Here is an 18,554-nt window from a genome sequence, read left to right as displayed (position 1 = left end):
AGAGCACTGTAGTTCCAGGAGGGAAAGAGGGATCGTCAAATGACGGTCGGCCCTTGTAACAAACCATCAAGTTCCCAGCATTCTTGGGAGGAAGCCATGTGCGTTTGAAGTGGCATGAAACCGCTTTAATTGCATGGTGCAGATGTGACCCTCTCTCTAATAATATGGGACACTTTCGACACTTCTAGGTTCAGTCTTGTATCCTGGCTGCGACATCATCAAATGACCACTCTTTGCAACATTGGCATGTTTTTGTTTTTAAAAGGGAAAAAAAGCTTTTTAGCATTTATTAAATTCACTCTGTAAAAGGTCTGACACACATAAAACCAATGAGAGATAAGAAATGGAAAGTGACCCCACCGAAAGAAACTTGACAGTACAAATTTAAATCCATGCAATTTAAATTGGCTTAATCTTGAAATGTAATCCAATGAGACTGAAGACGAGATACTTGAGGGCCTGGACAAGGCAGTAAAACACTCTTTGACTTTCTGGATCTTTGGACTGATTTACATCAATAAGAGAAGCAATTTTTGATGTGGTAAAAGAGATGTGTTCACCACCAGTTACAATTTCAAGCTCCTGCTGGCCATCTGTCAGGATGCGGCCATAACGCATCATCTTCTTTCGTGATTTCACTGTCATCTATTATCCTCTTCAGTTCTTCCATCACACTTTTGTGTACTTAAGATCCTTTTGCCTGTTGTCTTTGTCCATTGTAGTCATATATAGTCATATTGTAGTTAAAGCTATGGTTTTCCCAGTAGTGATGTATGGAAGTGAGAGCTGGACCATAAAGAAGGCTGATCGCCAAAGAATGGATGCTTTCGAATTCTGGTGCTGGAGGAGACTCTTGAGAGTCCCATGGACTGCAAGAAGATCAAACCTCTCCATTCTTAGGGAAATCAGCCCTGAGTGCTCACTGGAAGGACAGATTGTGAAGCTGAGGCTCCAATACTTTGGCCACCTCAGGAGAAGAGAAGACTCCCTGGAAAAGACCCTGATGTTGGGAAAGATGGAGGGCACAAGGAGAAGGGGACGACGGAGGACGAGATGGTGGGACAGTGTTCTCGAAGCTACAAACATGAGTTTGACCAAACTGCGGGAGGCAGTGGAAGACAGGAGTGCCTGGCGTGCTCTGGTCCAGGGGGTCACGAAGAGGCAGACACGACTAAATGACTAAACAACAACAATGGTTAAAGTACAAAACATGGACCCAGTTATACCAGAGGAAAGTTATTAAAGTATTAAAATGCCCTGAGTCACTATTTCAGGCATATTTGATCATAGGTTGGGGGGGGGTGTCCTTGGTCATGTCCCTCCTTGCTTACAGACGAAATAAAGTCGACCAAACAGGTCCTACAACATCCTTTTTCCTTTGGTCCAGCTTATTAGTTTCCCCAGCAGGACAATATCCCAAACAGGAAGCTTGGCCCCGTCTAAACTTCTCCCCAAAATGTGCAATGTCCATTCTAGCTACTTATAAGCAGGTGCACTATCGAGTCTTGAAGGTTGAAATAACTGAAACGTACCCCCCCCAAAAAAAACCCATTTATTCATGTATTCGCCATCTCTTGACAAACCACATCTGGGGGAGATGTTGGCTAGCGGAATCATCCTCCCTTTGACTTGCTAAATTAAACCTCGTCTTTTGCGCGGCGCCTGTTCCAGACCCTTTAAGACCCCGCATTTGCAAGCTCGGACGGCAAAGACGGTGCGCAGCTCCCCGCTTCGGCTCCGGAAGGTATTTGTCTCGTATTGGTGAGGGAGGCAGGAGCTGGAGATGTCTTCATCCCAGACAAGGCACTTGCCTCGGTTTTGAGGGTCCCTGAGAAAGCAGTTGGCGGTGAGAGCCAACTTCAGGCTAGGGCATCCTGTTAAACCAGCCTAGCTCCTTCCAGGTCTTATAAGACTACAACTCTACAAATGTAATCTGGTTAAGGAATATTGGCAAAAGATTATAAAGGTAATTTCTGGATTATTTCAAATAAACATAGAAGTTAATAGGGATTTGTTATTTCCAGGAATACTGGGAAATAACAAAGTAAAAAGTAATAAGCAAGAGTTGTACAAGATTATGATTCTAGCTGGAATGGCAGTTATTGCTTTGGGATGGAACGAAAAGGCCAAATGGAATATGGAAAAAAGGAAGGATTATGTTTTTGAATACGTACAATCAGAAATATGTGCACAGATAGTGGCAGAGGATAGATGGGAAAACAAATGCCAAAGAATCACAAATAAATGGGCTTTTTACAGGAACTGGATAGGAAGAGGGGAAGCCACCCCTAACATACAAGCTTGAATGAACAGACTGTGTACATGCATAAAGATATGAAGAAGGAAGGCCTGACGGGGGGGGGGGCGTGGAGTGGGGGGGGGGGGAAGGTAAACCGGATGGTATTTTGAATGGATTTTTTATGTAAACCCTTTTTCAGAAACCATATATATTAATGCTATATAGGTATGCATTGTAGTACGAATAAATTGTGTTTTGTATTCTTTGTTTATAGAATATATATAATAATCTTATGTTACTAAGCAAATTTAATAAAACAGTTAAATAAATAAATAAATAAATAAATAAATAAATAAGGCTACAACTCTACATGGGGCCCGATCCGGAGGCTCCCGCTGGTGCAAAACACCAAGTCCAGACTGCAATCCCCGGCGTGCAACTCGCTGGCTCCATCTGGTACGCAGGATGAGACCCTCCCTGCCCGCAGACTGTCTCGCCAGAGTGGTGCATGCTCTGGTTATCTCCCGCTTGGATTACTGCCATGTGCTCTACGTGGGACGGCCTTTGAAGGTGACCCGGAAACTACAACTAATCCAGAATGCGGCAGCTAGACTGGGGACTGGGAGTGGCCGCCAAGGCCATATAACACCGGTCTTGAAAAACCTACATTGGCTCCCAGTACGTTTCCGAGCACAATCCAAAGTGTTGGTGCTGACCTTGAAAGCCCTAAACGGCCTCGGCCCAGTATACCTGAAGGAGCGTCTCCACCCCCATCGTCCAGCCCAGACACTGAGGTCCAGCTCCGAGGGCCTTCTGGTGGTTCCCTCCCTGAGAGAAGTGAGATTACAGGGAACAGGCACAGGGCCTTCTCGGTGGTGGCGCCCCCCTCTGCACTGTGCATTTTTAAGCAGTATCATACCTCCAAAGAATCCCAGGAACCATAGCTTGTTAGCAGGGATGATGGCAATTTATATTCACAAGCCCCGCTGAATTCAACAGGGTTTTCTCTCAGAATTGCGCAGCCTCAGGAGCGTTCAACAGCAATCCATGGAAAACCCTATCATTTGTTCTGATTCAGTGCTAAAGCACGCTGCAAAACATTGACACAGGTCTGAAGTGATATGGACACTGCTGGATTTTCGGGGGTGTTAACTACGGACCCTGTGCTTCATGTATCAATTACTTGGCTTACGGAACACTGCAAAAAATATATATGGGGGGGGTGTTTTGCTGCAAAAAGGCTGCAAAACTTTGGCACGGGTTTAGGGGGGATCCTAAATGTTGGGGTCCATAGTTCATAATCCCGGGCAAGCACAGGTGCCCTTTCCACAGCAAAAAGACGGATACTGATGAACTGGAAAAATAAAATATTGGAAATAAAAACACTGGAATAAAAAATACTGGAATAAAAAACTGGAAAAATAAAAAATGCGGCTCCCTTCTACAATTGGATTGAAGACTTTTGCCAACTCGCAACATATGAACAACTTGCATATAACCGCAGAGTTGCCATGGACAAATAATTCTACAATATCTGGAACCCATTCTTACAAATACTGTAATAGGTTAAGTTCTGGTGAGGTACAATTAAAACCTTGTAAGGTATATATAGTTTTGGGAGTCCGTCCCCCCTTTATTTTCCTTTCTATACAAGTTCTGTTTCTCTTTTTCCTTTCCTCTCTATTTTATTTACATCTCACCATGTTTAGTGCGCATATAATTATGTACTTTATAATTATATATACTTGGTGTACTTTATAATGATCTCTTTCAGCTTCTGCTTCTGGAAGAAGGTACAGGGTTATAAAGACTAGGACTAGCCGCCTGAGAAACCGTTTCTATCCAAATGCGATTCGGGTTTTAAACGCAGTGTAAGGTAGCGTCTGTGGGAGTATATTGTATTTAATTATGGGGTATCAGAGTTTTTAGGGGGTTAACCAGGCTGGGATTGCAGGCTTGTTGATTTTTGAATGTCTGATGTAGATTTTTTCCAATTTCGTTGTTCTGTATGGGACAACGACAATAAAGATTATCGTATAATTATATATAAACCTTTGGCACAGGTTTGGAGGGGTTCCCAATGTTGGGGTCCCTAGTTCATAATCCCCGGCCAGCGCAAGTGTGGATGAGCCCAGCATTGGTGTGTGTGTGTACTGAATGAATGACCCATTTTACACCTCTAGAAACCTCCCTTGGGGAATCTCTTTCCCCCAGTCTGTCGCTGAGCCCAATCCACAGAAATTAACAGGAACAATCTATTTAGATTCAGCTCTCAGGTGTTGCCATTGTGTGTGTGTGTGATCTCCTGTGCTTGCGCACCTTCCCCTTAGAGCAGTTTGTGGGCATTGCATTTAGAAATGCAATTGTCACGTTTTTTGGGGATGTGCAGCTAGCACCTGCGCTCACACCTTTGGGGCAGTTGTGCTTACCTTAGCAGGCAGGGACTTCCAGGGTCACATTGCCCTAAGCATCTTCCAACATCAATTTCCTGGAAGATTTGAAACACAAAAGGAGAAGGGGAAATCACTTGCCAGTCTCCCACTGTCTTTGACAGGGTGGTGGGAATTCAAAAGGATATGTGTCATTCACAAATACACCTTCTGGGACCACCCACCCCCACCATGGAAGAAGGAAAAAACAGCTTGTCTTTGCAACAGGAAAACTGGGGGACACATTTTGCCAAACATCATTTCCAGAGAAGTTATTATTTTGGAGTTTTATCGCTGCAGAAAACAGCACACAGAAGAGGAGAATCCTTAAAAGCTGAGCGCGTAACACTAAACTGGGAGGGGTAGCTCAGAAGATAAAATCCAGATACAAGCTGACTTTAGCTGATTGGGAGATTGGGCCCAGGCTAACAAAATGAATTTCAACAGGGACAAATGTAAGGTCCTTAGAAATAAACAGAGGCACAATAATAGGATGTGAGGGGCTGGGGGAACCTGGCTTGACAGCAGGACGTACGGAAATGATCTAGGGGTTTTAGTCGACCATGAGCTTAATGTGAGCCAACAGCGAGATGCAGCGGCAAAAAAAGGCGAATGAAATTCGAGGCTAGCATGGCGTCCAAATAGAGGGAAGGAATAGTATCCCGCTCTATTCTGGGCTCCCCGATTTAAGAGGGATATTGACAAGTTGGAAGGTGTGCAGAGGAAGGCAACCAAGATGATCAAGGGTCTGGGAAGCAAGCCTGATGAGGAACGGTTGAAGGAGCTGGGTATGTTTAGCCTAGAAAACAGTAGAGGAGATATTGTCAGGTGTGCGTGCAGGAGCCAGGCCCTGTGACCAGTAGGGCTTTGCAGGACTGGGGTCTTCCTAAGTTTGTTCTGAAGAAGCAAGGCAGTCACACAGGTGAGGCCGATTGGTAACTCACAGCACCTGGTGGCGAGAGCCAGGAAGGGATATAAGGTCAGTGTTTCCCTTTGGCTCTTTGCCACAGCAATACGTTCCCTGCCTTGCTGTGTTTGGCTCCTTGATTCCTTGCTCCTAGGTCCTCAGACCCTTGACTTCGTGACTCCTTGCTTCCTGATCCCCGGACCCCTGACTTCATGACTCCTTGCTTCTTGATCCTCGGACCCCTGACTTCGTGACTCCTTGCTTCCTGACCCTTGGACCCTTGCTTCTTGACTCCCAGCTCTCTGACCCTCGGACTCTTGGCTTTCTAACTCTTAGCTTCTGGACTCCCGTTCCTGCTCCCACCCCGCCATCTTGACCCCGGTTCCAACAGTCCTCAGCCGGGACTTCGATCGCCCGTGAACTGGACCGTGACAGATATGATAGGTAAAGGTAAAGGGACCCCTGACCATTAGGTCCAGTCGTGACCAACTCTGGGGTTGCAGCGCTCATCTCGCTTTATTGGCCGAGGAAGCCGGCGTACAGCTTCCGGGTCATGTGGCCAGCATGACTAAGCCGCTTCTGGCAAGCCAGAGCAGCACACGGAAACGCCACTTACCTTCCCACTGGAGCGGTACCTATTGATCTACTTGCACTTTGATGTGCTTTCGAACTGCTAGGTTGGCAGGAGCAGGGACCGAGCAACGGGAGCCCACCCTGTTGCGGGGATTCGAACCGCCGACCTTCTGATTGGCATGTCCTAGGTTCTGTGGTTTAACCCACAGCGCCACCCGCGTCCCTTGACAGATATGATAGCCATCTCCAAATATCTTAAGGGCTGTTCTTTTGCCTTGGTCAAAAAACACCTGGAATACTGTGTCCAATTCTGGGCGCCACAATTTAAGAAGGATGTTGACAAGCTGGAACGTGTGCAGAGGAGGGTGACCAAGATGATCAAGGGTCTGGGAAGCAAGCCTGATGAGGAACGGTTGAGGGAGTTGGATAGGCTTAGCCTAGAGAAGAGGAGACTTGCTTTCCATTATCATGTTGGTTGGCCGGGGCTGATGGGAGTTGGAGTCCACCCTATTAACGTGAGTGGGCTTTGCAATGGAAGCAGGAAGAAGAAGCATTCGCACCTTAATCAGCTCCAGTTTTTCTCCCTCAGAGTTGAGCACCACCTCGTAGTAGTATTCCATGTGGGAGACCCGGTAACAGGGCTCCCTCAGCCGGCAGCTCCCCACAATCTGAACCAAACGGTGCCCGTTTGGGGTCTTCATCAGAACGGAGTCGAAATCCGTGGGCAGGCAGAAAAGCCCCTCTGAAAAGAGATCCGAGAGGGAAAATTATTATTATTATTATTATTATTATTATTATTATTATTATTTAGACCCCGCCCATCTGGGCGGCTTCCAACAAAATATTAAAATACGGTAATGCATCAAACATTAAAAGCTTCAGGTAGCATTCTATTCATGTTGCGAACGGGCCTCCGGAACGGATCCTGTTCGCAACCAGAGGTACCACTGTAATAATAATTTATAATAATAACTTATTATTTACACCCCACCCATCTGGCTGGGCTTCCCTAGCCACTCTGGGCGGCCTCCAACAAGACACTAAAATACAATAACCTATTAAACATTAAAAGCTTCCCTAAACAGGGCTGCCTTCAGTTGTCTTCTAAAAGTCAGAGAGTTGTTTATATCCTTGACATCTGGTGGGAGGGCGTTCCACAGGGCGGGTGCCACCACCAAGAAGGCCCTCTGCCTGGTTCCCTGAAGCTTTGCTTCTCACAGTGAGGGAACCGCCAGAAGGCCCTCGGAGCTGGACCTCAGTGTCCGGGCTGAGCGATGGAGGTGGAGATGCTCCTTCAGGTCTACTGGGCCATTTAGGGCTTTCAAGGTCAGCACCAACACTTTGAATTGAGCTCTGAAACATCCTGGGAGCCAATGAAGATCTTTCAGGACCAGTGTTATATGGTCTCGGCAGCCACATCAGGTCACCAGTCAAGCTGCCGCATTCTGGATTAGTTGTCATTTCCGGATCACCTCCATCTCCACCCCTCCATCCCTCACTGCGAGAGGTGAGGTTACAGGGAACCAGGCAGAGGGCCTTCTCGGTGGTGGCACCCGCCCTGTGGACCTCCCTCCCAGCAGATGTCAAGGAAATAAACAAGTATCTGACTTTTAGAAGACATCTGAAGGCAGCTCTGTTTAGGGAAGCTTTTAGTGTCTGATGTTTTATTGTGCTTTTAATTCTGTTGGGAGCCGCCCAGAGTAGCTGGGGAAACCCAGCCAGATGGGTGGGGTATAAATACTACTACTACTACTACTAATAATAATAATAATAGTCTGTTGTTGTTGTTAAGCCCTGTTGGTTTCCCCGGTAGATGACATCCTTGCTCCTGCTCTGAAAAAAGTCCCGGCGCTCCAATCCACACCACCTCTGCCTCGCATTACCTTCGGGATGTTCTGGATTGGAACACCTGCCGACGTCCAAGGTCTGCTCCAGAGGGGAGTCTGGGAAGAAGGTTTTCAGAGACGGCAGCCGAAGACATTCAGAGGGGCTAGCGTTGCACTGGCAGCCCTCAATGACCTCCACCTGTCGAATGCCTTCCAGAAGCAGGAGCTCTTGCACCCGGACACTGCTGGGCTCACAGCGGTAATTCGCCCGGCAGGAATGCTCCAACCTGGTAGAGGGTTCGGATCCTGAGAGAGAGCTGGGAAACCTCTCCTGTAGCTGGAAGGAAGAGCAAGAAGAAGAAAGCAGGGAAAGCTAAGATTTTCGGGTATTATATACAATTTAAAGCATGGGAGAAGTTATGGAATTGGGATTTTAAATTTACAGCATGTTATAAAGGTAAAGGGACCCCTGACCATTAGGTCCAGTCGCGGACGACTCTGGGGTTGCGGCGCTCATCTCGCTTTTTTGGCCGAGGGAGGCGGCATACAGCTTCCGGGTCATGCGGCCAGCAGGACTAAGCCGCTTCTGGCGAACCAGAGCAGCGCACGGAAACGTCGGTTACCTCCCCCCCGGAGTGGTACCTATTTATCTACTTGCACTTTGACGTGCTTTCGAACGTTGGCAGGAGCAGGGACCGAGCAACGGGAGCTCACCCCATCGCGGGGATTTGAACCGCCGACCTTCTAGGCTCTGTGGTTTAGACCACAGCGCCTCCCATATCCCCATACAGCATGTTATACATTGAAAGAAAACTATATGAGGTATAAAACAGGGTCAAATATATGTTGGAAACGTAAGAAAAAAGAAGGCACCTTTTAATCATATGTGGTGGATGTGTAAGGTAGTAAAAGAATTTTGGGAAATGATATATAATGCACTGAAAAAAATGTTTAAAATAACTTTAGCTTTAAAACCTGAAGTCTTTCTTTTAGGAATTCTAGGTGCTGAAATCCCAATGGAGCAGAAAAGATTATTTGTGTATGTGACCACGTCTGCACGGATGTTATTGGCCCAGAGATGGAAAGAAGATAAAAGTCACTACCAGGGAAGAATGGCAGATCAAGTTGATGGATTATGCTGAAATGGCTAAAATGACCGGAAGAATCAGAAATCAGGAAGAACAAAATTTTAATAAGGAACGGGGGAAATTTATAGCTTACCTTAAAAACCACTGTAAACAGTTAAAATCGTTAATAGGATTGGAATAACACTTGTAATTTGAATTTTGGATATAATAGAGATGTAAAAGATTTGGAATGGGACGCGGGTGGCGCTGTGGGTTAAACCACAGAGCCTAGAACTTGCCGATCAGAAGGTCGGCGGTTCGAATCCCCGCAACAGGGTGAGCTCCCATTGCTCGGTCCCTGCTCCTGCCAACCTAGCAGTTCAAAAGCACGTCAAAGTGCAAGTAGATAAATAGGTACCGCTCCAGTGGGAAGGTAAACGGCGTTTCCGTGTGCTGCTCTGGTTTGCCAGAAGCGGCTTAGTCCTGCTGGCCACATGACCCGGAAGCTGTACGCCGGCTCTCTCGGCCAATAAAGCGAGATGAGCGCCGCAACCCCAGAGTCGGTCATGACTGGACCTAATGGTCAGGGGTCCCTTTACCTTTACCTAAAAGATTTGGATTGTATTATAAAAGACACAGGAGGAAATGACTAAAGAGTAGGACCCACAAAGGGGACGAGGGAAGTCCGGGAGATTTTATGGAACCTTGTTTTTATGTTGCATGTTGGATATGTGATTGTAAAACTTTAATTTGAGAAACCAAATAAATAAATTTAGAAGAAGAAGAAGAAGGAGGAGGAGGAGGAGGAGGAGGAGGAGGAGGAGGAAAGTGGGAGATGCTGGGCATCTTCCGAAGATATCCCGCAAGGTTTAGGGTCAGAGGTTTAGGGTCAGCGGAGGTTTAGGGTCAGAATTTTCCTTCTCCTACAGTAGTTGGGCTCCCTTCCACCTGCCCCAGCTCCCTTCCAGCAAACTAGAGTTCTCAGGGTTCTTTGGTGTGCTTCAAACGCACGGCGTTTACAGAGCTGTCGAGTGTCAGCAATGGTCACCCCCCTGCCCTGATATTTTCCTTTAGTTTCTTTTCGAGAGTGGCCGAGCACCAGGTGGTATCAGAGCTGACTGCTGAATTTTCCACTGAGGAGGAGGAAAATGTCAGCCAGGGCTCTGGTTGTTAAGTCGCCCAAATGGACCAGTGTCCACTGGCTTCCTGTGCTCTTAAAACAAAAACAGACGCCGTACCTTTTTGGTCTTGAGGAAGTCCAGCATGGAGGATTGTCGGGAGATGCCGGCGAAACCTGATGCGCTCCTTCTGTGGGTACCACCACAGTGCGGCTGGCAGAAGCCCAGGTCAATTATCACCGGGCTGCCAGAGAGATCTGGGCAGAAAAACAAGGGAAAGGATGTTTGAAGAAGAAGAATACAGTGGTACCTCTGGTTACCACTGGGCTCACCGGGCTGCCAGAGAGATCTGGGCAGAAAAACAAGGGAAAGGATGTTTGAAGAAGAAGAATACAGTGGTACCTCTGGTTACCACTGGGCTCACCGGGCTGCCAGAGAGATCTGGGCAGAAAAACAAGGGAAAGGATGTTTGAAGAAGAAGAATACAGTGGTACCTCTGGTTATGTACTTAATTCGTTCCAGAGGTCTGTTCTTAACCTGAAACTGTTCTAAACCTGAGGTACCACTTTAGCTAATGGGGCCTCCTGCTGCTGCACGATTTCTGTTCTCATCCTGAAGCAAAGTTCTTAACCCGAGGTACTGTTTCTGGGTTAGCGGAGTCTGTAACCTGAAGCGTATGTAACCCGAGGTACCACTGTACAGTCATACCTCGGGTTGAAGTAGCTTCGGGATAAGTATTTTCGGGTTGCGCGCTGCGGCGACCCGGAAGTAACGAAGCACGTTACTTCCAGGTTTCGCCGCTCACCATGCGCAGACGGTCAAAATGACGTCATGCGCAAGCGCAGAAGCGGTGAATCGCGACCTGCGCACACGCAGACGCGGGTTGCGTTCGCTTCTGGATGCGAACGGGCCCCCGGAACGGATCCCGTTCACATCCAGAGGTACCACTGTAATAATAATAATAATACTTTTATTGTCAGTGTACAGCCTGTGTACAATGAAATTAACCGAGCCTCCCCCCCCCCTGCAAACACTCAATCTCATTGCACTCTGTGTGTTTGTCTTACAACACACCAACCCCAAAAGTTAGTTGCACTATATTATTTTCCGTTCAGCAGCCCAACAGCCCACGGATAGAAGCTGTTTTTTAGCCTGTTGGTACGACTGATTATACTTTTATATCTCCTGCCCAAGGGTAGGTAGACGATTAAAGAGGTGCTGGCCAGGCTGTGAATCATCCCTGAGAATTTTTCTCGCTCAACTAAAGCAACGATCCCTTGCGATGTCATCTAGCCCATGTAGGACCAGTCTGGATGGTGAAGACTTGACGTTTTTATCCCCCAAAAAGGTTTTTGATTGAGTTCCACTGAAATAAGGCTGCCTTTTGAATGTTTTAGTGTTGTATTTTAATTTTGTTTTTAAGCTGTATTCTAATCAATTGTTTTTATGTTTGGTGTTAGCCGCCCTGAGCCCGGTCTTGGCTGGGGAGGGCGGGGTATAAATAAAATTTTTTATTATTATTATTATTATTATTATTATTATTATTATACCCCACCCATCTGACTGAGTTGCCCCAGCCACTCTGGGCGACTTTCAACGTATAAAAACATAATAAAGCATTAAACTTTTAAAAACTTCCCTATAGAGGGCTGCCTCCAGATATCTTCTAAAGGTTGTAAAATTACTTATCTCCTTGGCTCGGAGGTTGCATAACTCCACACCCTCCAACATTTTTCCAATGAAAATAGGTAAAGGTAAAGGGACCCCTGACCATTAGGTCCTGTCGTGACCGACTCTGGGGTTGCAACGCACATCTCGCTTCCTAGGCTCTGTGGTTTAACCCACAGCGCCACCAGCGTCCCCCAATGAAAATAGGGATGTCCTAAGGAAAAGCGGGGGCCGCGGGTGGCGCTGTGGGTTAAACCACAGAGCCTAGGACTTGCCGATCAGAAGATTGGCGGTTCGAATCCCAGCGATGGGGTGAGCTCCCGTTGCTCGGTCCCTGCTCCTGCCAACCTAGCAGTTCGAAAGCACATCAAAGTGCAAGTAGATAAATAGGTACCACTCTGGCGGGAAGGTAAACGGCATTTCCGTGCACTGCTCTGGTTTGCCAGAAGCGGTTTAGTCCTGCTGGCCACATGACCCGGAAGCTGTATGCCGGCTCCCTCGGCCAATAAAGCAAGATGAGCGCCGCAACCCCAGAGTTGGTCATGACTGGACCTAATGGTCAGGGGTCCTTTTACCTTTACGGAAAAGCGGGACATTCTGGGATCAAATCAGAAACCGGGGCAGCTTCTGTAAATCTGGGACTGTCCCTGGAAAATAGGGACACTTGGAGGATCTGCCCCAAGCCACTGCTTCCTGAGTGAGTAAATTCTGTAGTTCAGCTGAGTGCTGAATCAATACCCATATTGCGCCTATTAAACAAGGGTGAAACTATAGTTCCCAGGTTTCTTTGGGGAAGCAATGCACTTCGGTTGAAGGACAAGGTTAAAAAAACACGATGTACAACACATAAAAAATAGTTATTAAAACAAACAAACAAAAAACATCCAGACATTTCACCTAAGACCAGTTTGCCATGACTATTTACCATTCCTTTCACTGTCTTAGCTGTGTTAATAGGGTGTGAGACCAGTACCAGGTATTAGATTAGCAAACCAGTGGGAGACCGTAATCTGCAAAGTGTCAAATAGACAAAAGGATCAGATCTGGCAGGGGCTGGGGCCTGGGGAGCAGAGATGAGCTTGTAAGGACATCTCTGAATAAAGGTTTTCTTGCTTCTGCCCTTTCAGTTTATGATGAAGGAGGCTAATGCCCAAAAATACCAGCTAAGGAATGTACAGTTTTCATCCTCCTGTTGTTGGTTTTGTTTGGGTTTTTTTTTGGCACAAATTTTTTTTTGGCACAAATCTGACCAAGTGATTAGGGGGGGGGGGAGAGAAGCAATTCAGGGCAGCACTATAAAAAACGGTGTTCTGAAATGCCGTGAATGTGTGGCTTTGCTTTCTGCTGAAAATGTGGATTTTTTAAAAGGAGCTTGCAACTGCGGGAGCGAGGCCACCAGATGTTGGCACAGAAAATAAACTGTGCTGGAGTCTCTAGGTGGTTTCTGTGTGTGTGTCTAGGAGATAGGCAAGTCACTTGTTCTGGTTGTAGCTCCTCTGAAGGGCCTGGTGTGTAGCTTGGCGGGGGTGTGGGCGTTCTTTCGTAGAATCATAAACTTGTAGAGTTGGAAGGGACCCGAGGGTCATCTAGTCCAACCCCCTGCAAATTGAAATACTTCTTGAAATATCAAGAAGAATGGAAGAAATTTACCAGCCCTACAGAGGCAATTTGATGAACATAAGTTGACGCTCGCTATGACTGAACTTACGGAAAAACAGACGAATTTGAGGATTAGAGTTCACCTTTGGTGGACATGCCCAAGGATTAAGACACTCTGGGAAATGATTCATAACGAAATGAAAAAGGTATTTAAATATACCCTGTTGAAGAAACCAGAGGCCTTTCTCCTGGGCATGGTCGGTCAATTGGTGTTAAAGAAGGATAGAATTTGTCACATGTATGCAACAATAGCAGCAAGAATACTCATTGTGAAGTACTGGAAGACACAAGATTTATCTATCCGGGAAGAATGGCAGATGAAGTTGATGGACTATATGGAATTGGCGGAAATAACTGGCAGAAATCCGAGACCAGGGAGAAGAGTCGGTGGAAGAAGACTGGAAAAAGTTTAAGACTATGTATAGAAATATTGCAAAAATAATGAATGTTAGAAAAATGTTGGAATAAAGTTGTATGGCTTTAGTAGAAATGCTATAAGGAATTAAGTATAAATAGACTAATAGAGTATTAAAGGGAAAAATAAGATTAGAATATGTTAAGATAATTATAGGATAGAAAACAGAGGAAGATGGAAAGGAATTGCTGAAACAATTAATAGAAGTGGAATATAAAAAGGGAGGTGTGAGGAGGTCGTGGAAATAAGGGAATGAAAGTTAAGACATTGAAATTGCTTGGTGTTTTAAATGGTTTGCGTCTTGTTTTGTTAATCTTATGTTTTTTCTCTTTTTCTTCTTTGCTTTTTCTTTTTTCTTTTTTCTGTTTTATTGTGTTTAAATGGTTGGAAAATCAATAAATATTATTTTTTTTAAAAAAGAATGGAAGAAATTTAAAGATTATTTAGCTAAATATGTTAAGATAACTTAAACAGAATTACTTGTGAGTAACAGATTGGCCTAGGATTTAAATATGGGAAATTGTATAATACTACGGATAGAAGTTAAAATGAAAAGAAAGAAAGATGTTAATTGAACAAGTAAATCTTATATGAAAATAGTGTTGGAAAATTGCTACAATGAGCTATATGGAAACTCAAATAGGGGGATTTGTGGAAGTCACCCAACAATGATAACAGAAGTGGGACTATAACAGTTAGGATAAATGTTTGTTTGTTTGTCTGTTTGCTTTTCGATATTGTAATGTTTTTCTTGTTTGTTGTTATGTTTGTTATAAATTTGGAAAATCAATAAAAAAAATTGGGAGAAAAAAGAATCATAAACTTGTAGAGTTGGAAGGGACCCAAGGGTCATCTAGTCCAACCCCCTGCAAATGGAAATACTTTATTGTCACTTGTACAACTTGTATACAGTGAGATTACACAAGCACCCCCCACTCATCTCTCTTAGTCTTAATTCTCCTCGTTTACTGACGCGCACCCACCAAACCCGAAAGTCAGTTGCCCTGTTGTTATCTTTTCTTTTTTTGAATATTTTTAATTAGGAATTTCAACATAACAGTTTATCAAAAATACATCCTCCTCCCCCCCCATTCCCCCCCCTAAAAAAGAAAAACCCACCCTTCCACCCCCCCCACCAGACTTCCCTCAGCTCCTCTCTCTGGTTTCTCAACACATGTTATTCTCTGCATATTATAAAATTGTAAAGATCCTTAATTTATCTATCTGTATATTACCAATAGGGACGCAGGTGGTGCTGTGGGTTAAACCACAGAGCCTAGGACTTGCCGATCAGAAGGTCGGAGATTCGAATCCCCGTGACGGGCTGAGCTCCCGTTGCTCGGTCGCCTGCTCCTGCCAACCTAGCAGTTCGAAAGCACGTCAAAGTGCAAGTAGATAAATAGATACCGCTCTGGCGGGAAGGTAAACGGCGTTTCCGTGCGCTGCTCTGGTTCGCCAGAAGCGGCTTGGTCATGCTGGCCACATGACCTGGAAGCTGTACGCCGGCTCCCTCGGCCAATAAAGCAAGATGAGAGCCGCAACCCCAGAGTGATACTTCAACATCAACTTTGTTGGACTGGCCATGTTGTTCGGATGCCTGATTATCGTCTTCCAAAGCAACTACAGTGGTACCTCGGGTTAAGTACTTAATTCGTTCCGGAGGTCCGTTCTTAACCTGAAACTGTTCTTAACCTGAAGCACCTGTTGCTGCCACGCCACCGGAGCACGATTTCTGTTCTCATCCTGAAGCAAAGTTCTTTACCTGAGGTACTATTTCTTGGTTAGCGGAGTCTGTAACCTGAAGCGTATGTAACCTGAAGCGCATGCAACCTGAGGTACCACTGTACTCTATTCCGAACTTAAAAATGGGAAGCGTAATGCTGGTGGTCAACAAAAGAGGTTTAAAGACTGTCTCAAGGCAAATCTTAAAAAATGTAGTATAAACACCGACAACTGGGAAACACTGGCCTGTGAGCGCTCCAGTTTCAGAACAACCTTTGCCAAAGGTGTCATGGGCTTTGAAGACACTCGAACTCAGGACAAAAGGGAGAAACGTGCTAAGAGGAAGGCACACTTGGCAAACCCTCACCGTGGTCAACTCCTGTCCAGAAACCTATGTCCTCACTGTGGAAGGACGTGTGGATCCAGAACTGGTCTCCGCAGTCACTTATGGATTCACTGTTAAAACCGTGTTCATGGAAGACAATCTTACTCGGCTACTAGGGATCGCCAAAGAAGTAGTAGTTAAATCTTGGCTGCTGGGAGACAGAGGTACAAAGGCTGCCCTTATCCTTTGGGCTAGCTCCATCTTCTGGTGGCAAAGATAAACATAAAGCAGTGATGGCCAAACTTGGCCCTCCAGCTGTTTTGGGACTACAGTTCCCATCATCCCTGACCACTGGTCCTGTTAGCTAGGGATGGGAGTTGTAGTCCCAAAACATCTGGAGGGCCAAGTCTGGCCATCACTGGCATAAAGGAATGACAGTCCATTCCTGAGCAACTCCGAACTGGAGGAAACTTCCAGACAGAATCTTCAGGATTCAAGATGACCTTAACAGGTCAGAGAAGACGGTCCATTATCTGACTGTCGACTCAGGACCCTAAACTGTGTTCTTATATTTAATTTCCATTTTCTTCCATGTATATTACAACGTTCTCTTGTTGCTACGGCCGTTGGCTGAGGCGAATAAAGTTTCTCTTGATTGATTAACAGATGGGAGACCTGCGTTTTCAGGCTGGCAAAATGAATTTCAGCGGGGACAAACGTAAGGTCTTGCACTTAGGCAGGAAGAACGAAACGCACAAATATAGGATGAGGGAAATGCAAAGATTGCTCCTGAAATATACTCAGAGTCGCAAAGTGATTTCATGCTCTTTACTCAGCTCATAGTGGTGAGGAGGAATGAATGAATGTCCCCTCACAGTATCTGCTTTATATACATTATTTACACAATGGGCTGCACATGATTGGCTAATTCCGGAATTCTACTGTAAGCCAATCAGGTTGTGGATTCACTTCTATCTGGAGCAGGATTGGGTGGTTCCTGCCAACCAATCATACTGCTGCATTGTTCTAGGACCAATCAGACTGCTGCATTTTGGATCCTATTGTTCTAGGACCAATCAGACTGCTGCAGTTTGGATCCTATTCAACTCAGTACATAACAGCTCCCCACCTCAAAACCCCCACAAACAAACCCAAAGGGTCTGAATTAACACCTGATTCTTAAGAAGACCTGGAGGGGTAGGTGTTTTTTCTGTTTTCTGTTTTTTGCATTTCTGACATCTGCAATGCAGATGTCAAAGCAACAGCTGGCAGCTCTCACCTTTATACAGGAAATGTTTCTAAAGGTTCTGGATAAGGAAGACCGAAGCCTTAAAACTGTCAAGATTCGGACTTTATTATTATTATAATAATTTTAAAAAAGGAAAATTCTTCCCAGCACTCTATGGGCCTCTGCATTTGATCGCTCTTTTGCTCTTCTTCCATTTATTCTAAACAAAAATACTGTACCGGAACAGACAAGCAAACGAATATCACACATATTTAAAGCGCGGGAGTGTAAGAGATGCGACTGAAAGATTACACGTGCCATCGTTCAAGGCCGCAATCCTATGCGCACTTAACTTTGAGTAAGTCCCAGAGAAATCGGTGGGGCTTACTCCCAAGTAGACATGTATAAGCCTGCTCTGAGAAGTAAGCTTCCCCTGAGTAGAGGACTACAGGTGGGAGGGGGCAGGAGGAGCCTGTTACAAAGCATAGAAAAAGGGGGGGGAGGTTTATATATGTGGGAAACAGTTTATATACAGAGTGTATGCATCTAAACCAGTGGTTTGACTTTATTTGACCGGTCCATCGATCAATTGATTGCATCGAAAAGGTAAAGGGACCCCTGACCATTAGGTCCAGTCGTGGCCGACTCTGAGGTTGCGGCGCTCATCTCGCTTTATTGGCCGAGGGAGCCAGCGTACAGCTTCCGGGTCATGTGGCCAGCAGGACTAAGCTGCTTCTGGCGAACCAGAGCAGCGCACGGAAACGCCGTTTACCTTCCCGCTGGAGCGGTACCTATTTATCTACTTGCACTTTGACGTGCTTTCAAACTGCTAGGTTGGCAGGAGCAGGGACCGAGCAACGGGAGCTCACCCTGTCGCGGGGATTCGAACCGCCGACCTTCTGATTGGCAAGTCCTAGGCTCTGTGCCACCCGCATCCCTTGATTGCATCTACAACATGCCAAATTTTCCCCTATGGAGCTAAACGTGATTTATATGGTTCTCCAGCTTCTTCGTTAATTCCCACAACGACCCTGTAAGGGGGGTTAGGCATAGAGCGAGTGACTGGCTCAAGCTTAAGGGCAGAGTGGGAATTCGAACCCACCTCCATGTTCAACTACTGTACCACATCGGTTCGCCCAGCCGTTAAAAGTGACGCCTATTCATGAATCGTTGCATTTTTAAATCCGTAATAATTAACATTTTTTTAAAAAGATATTTATTAAAGTTTCAGATAAAAAGAAACACATCAATAAAAACAAGAATTTAAAAATAAAAAGGAAAATACACAATGCAAAATACAGAAAGGGAAAAAAAGGGAAAAAAAGAAAAAACAGTTAAAAACAATTCCATCTTTTCATCACTACTTTTAAATTTACTT

At 45.5% G+C, this 18,554-nt stretch overlaps 1 protein-coding gene across 1 annotated transcript; it reads right to left on the bottom strand.

Annotated features, from left to right (window-relative positions):
- Positions 1-196: 196 nt before the first annotated feature.
- LOC308467142 (uncharacterized protein) lies at positions 197-12,569 on the bottom strand (the record flags this gene model as incomplete). The annotated part of the gene is given in 8 exon segments (XM_080988567.1): positions 197-592; positions 594-684; positions 1,644-1,828; positions 4,669-4,727; positions 6,709-6,890; positions 8,032-8,311; positions 10,280-10,416; positions 12,566-12,569. Coding segments are annotated over 8 exon segments (1,131 nt in total). The 3' UTR covers positions 197-399.
- Between the last annotated feature and the right edge of the window lie 5,985 nt (positions 12,570-18,554).

The sequence above is a fragment of the Podarcis pityusensis genome (genome assembly GCF_964106645.2).
Source record: "Podarcis pityusensis genome assembly, chromosome: 18".
NCBI classification, from domain to species: Eukaryota; Metazoa; Chordata; class Lepidosauria; order Squamata; family Lacertidae; genus Podarcis; species Podarcis pityusensis.
This window is presented reverse-complemented; position numbering and strand designations above follow the sequence as displayed.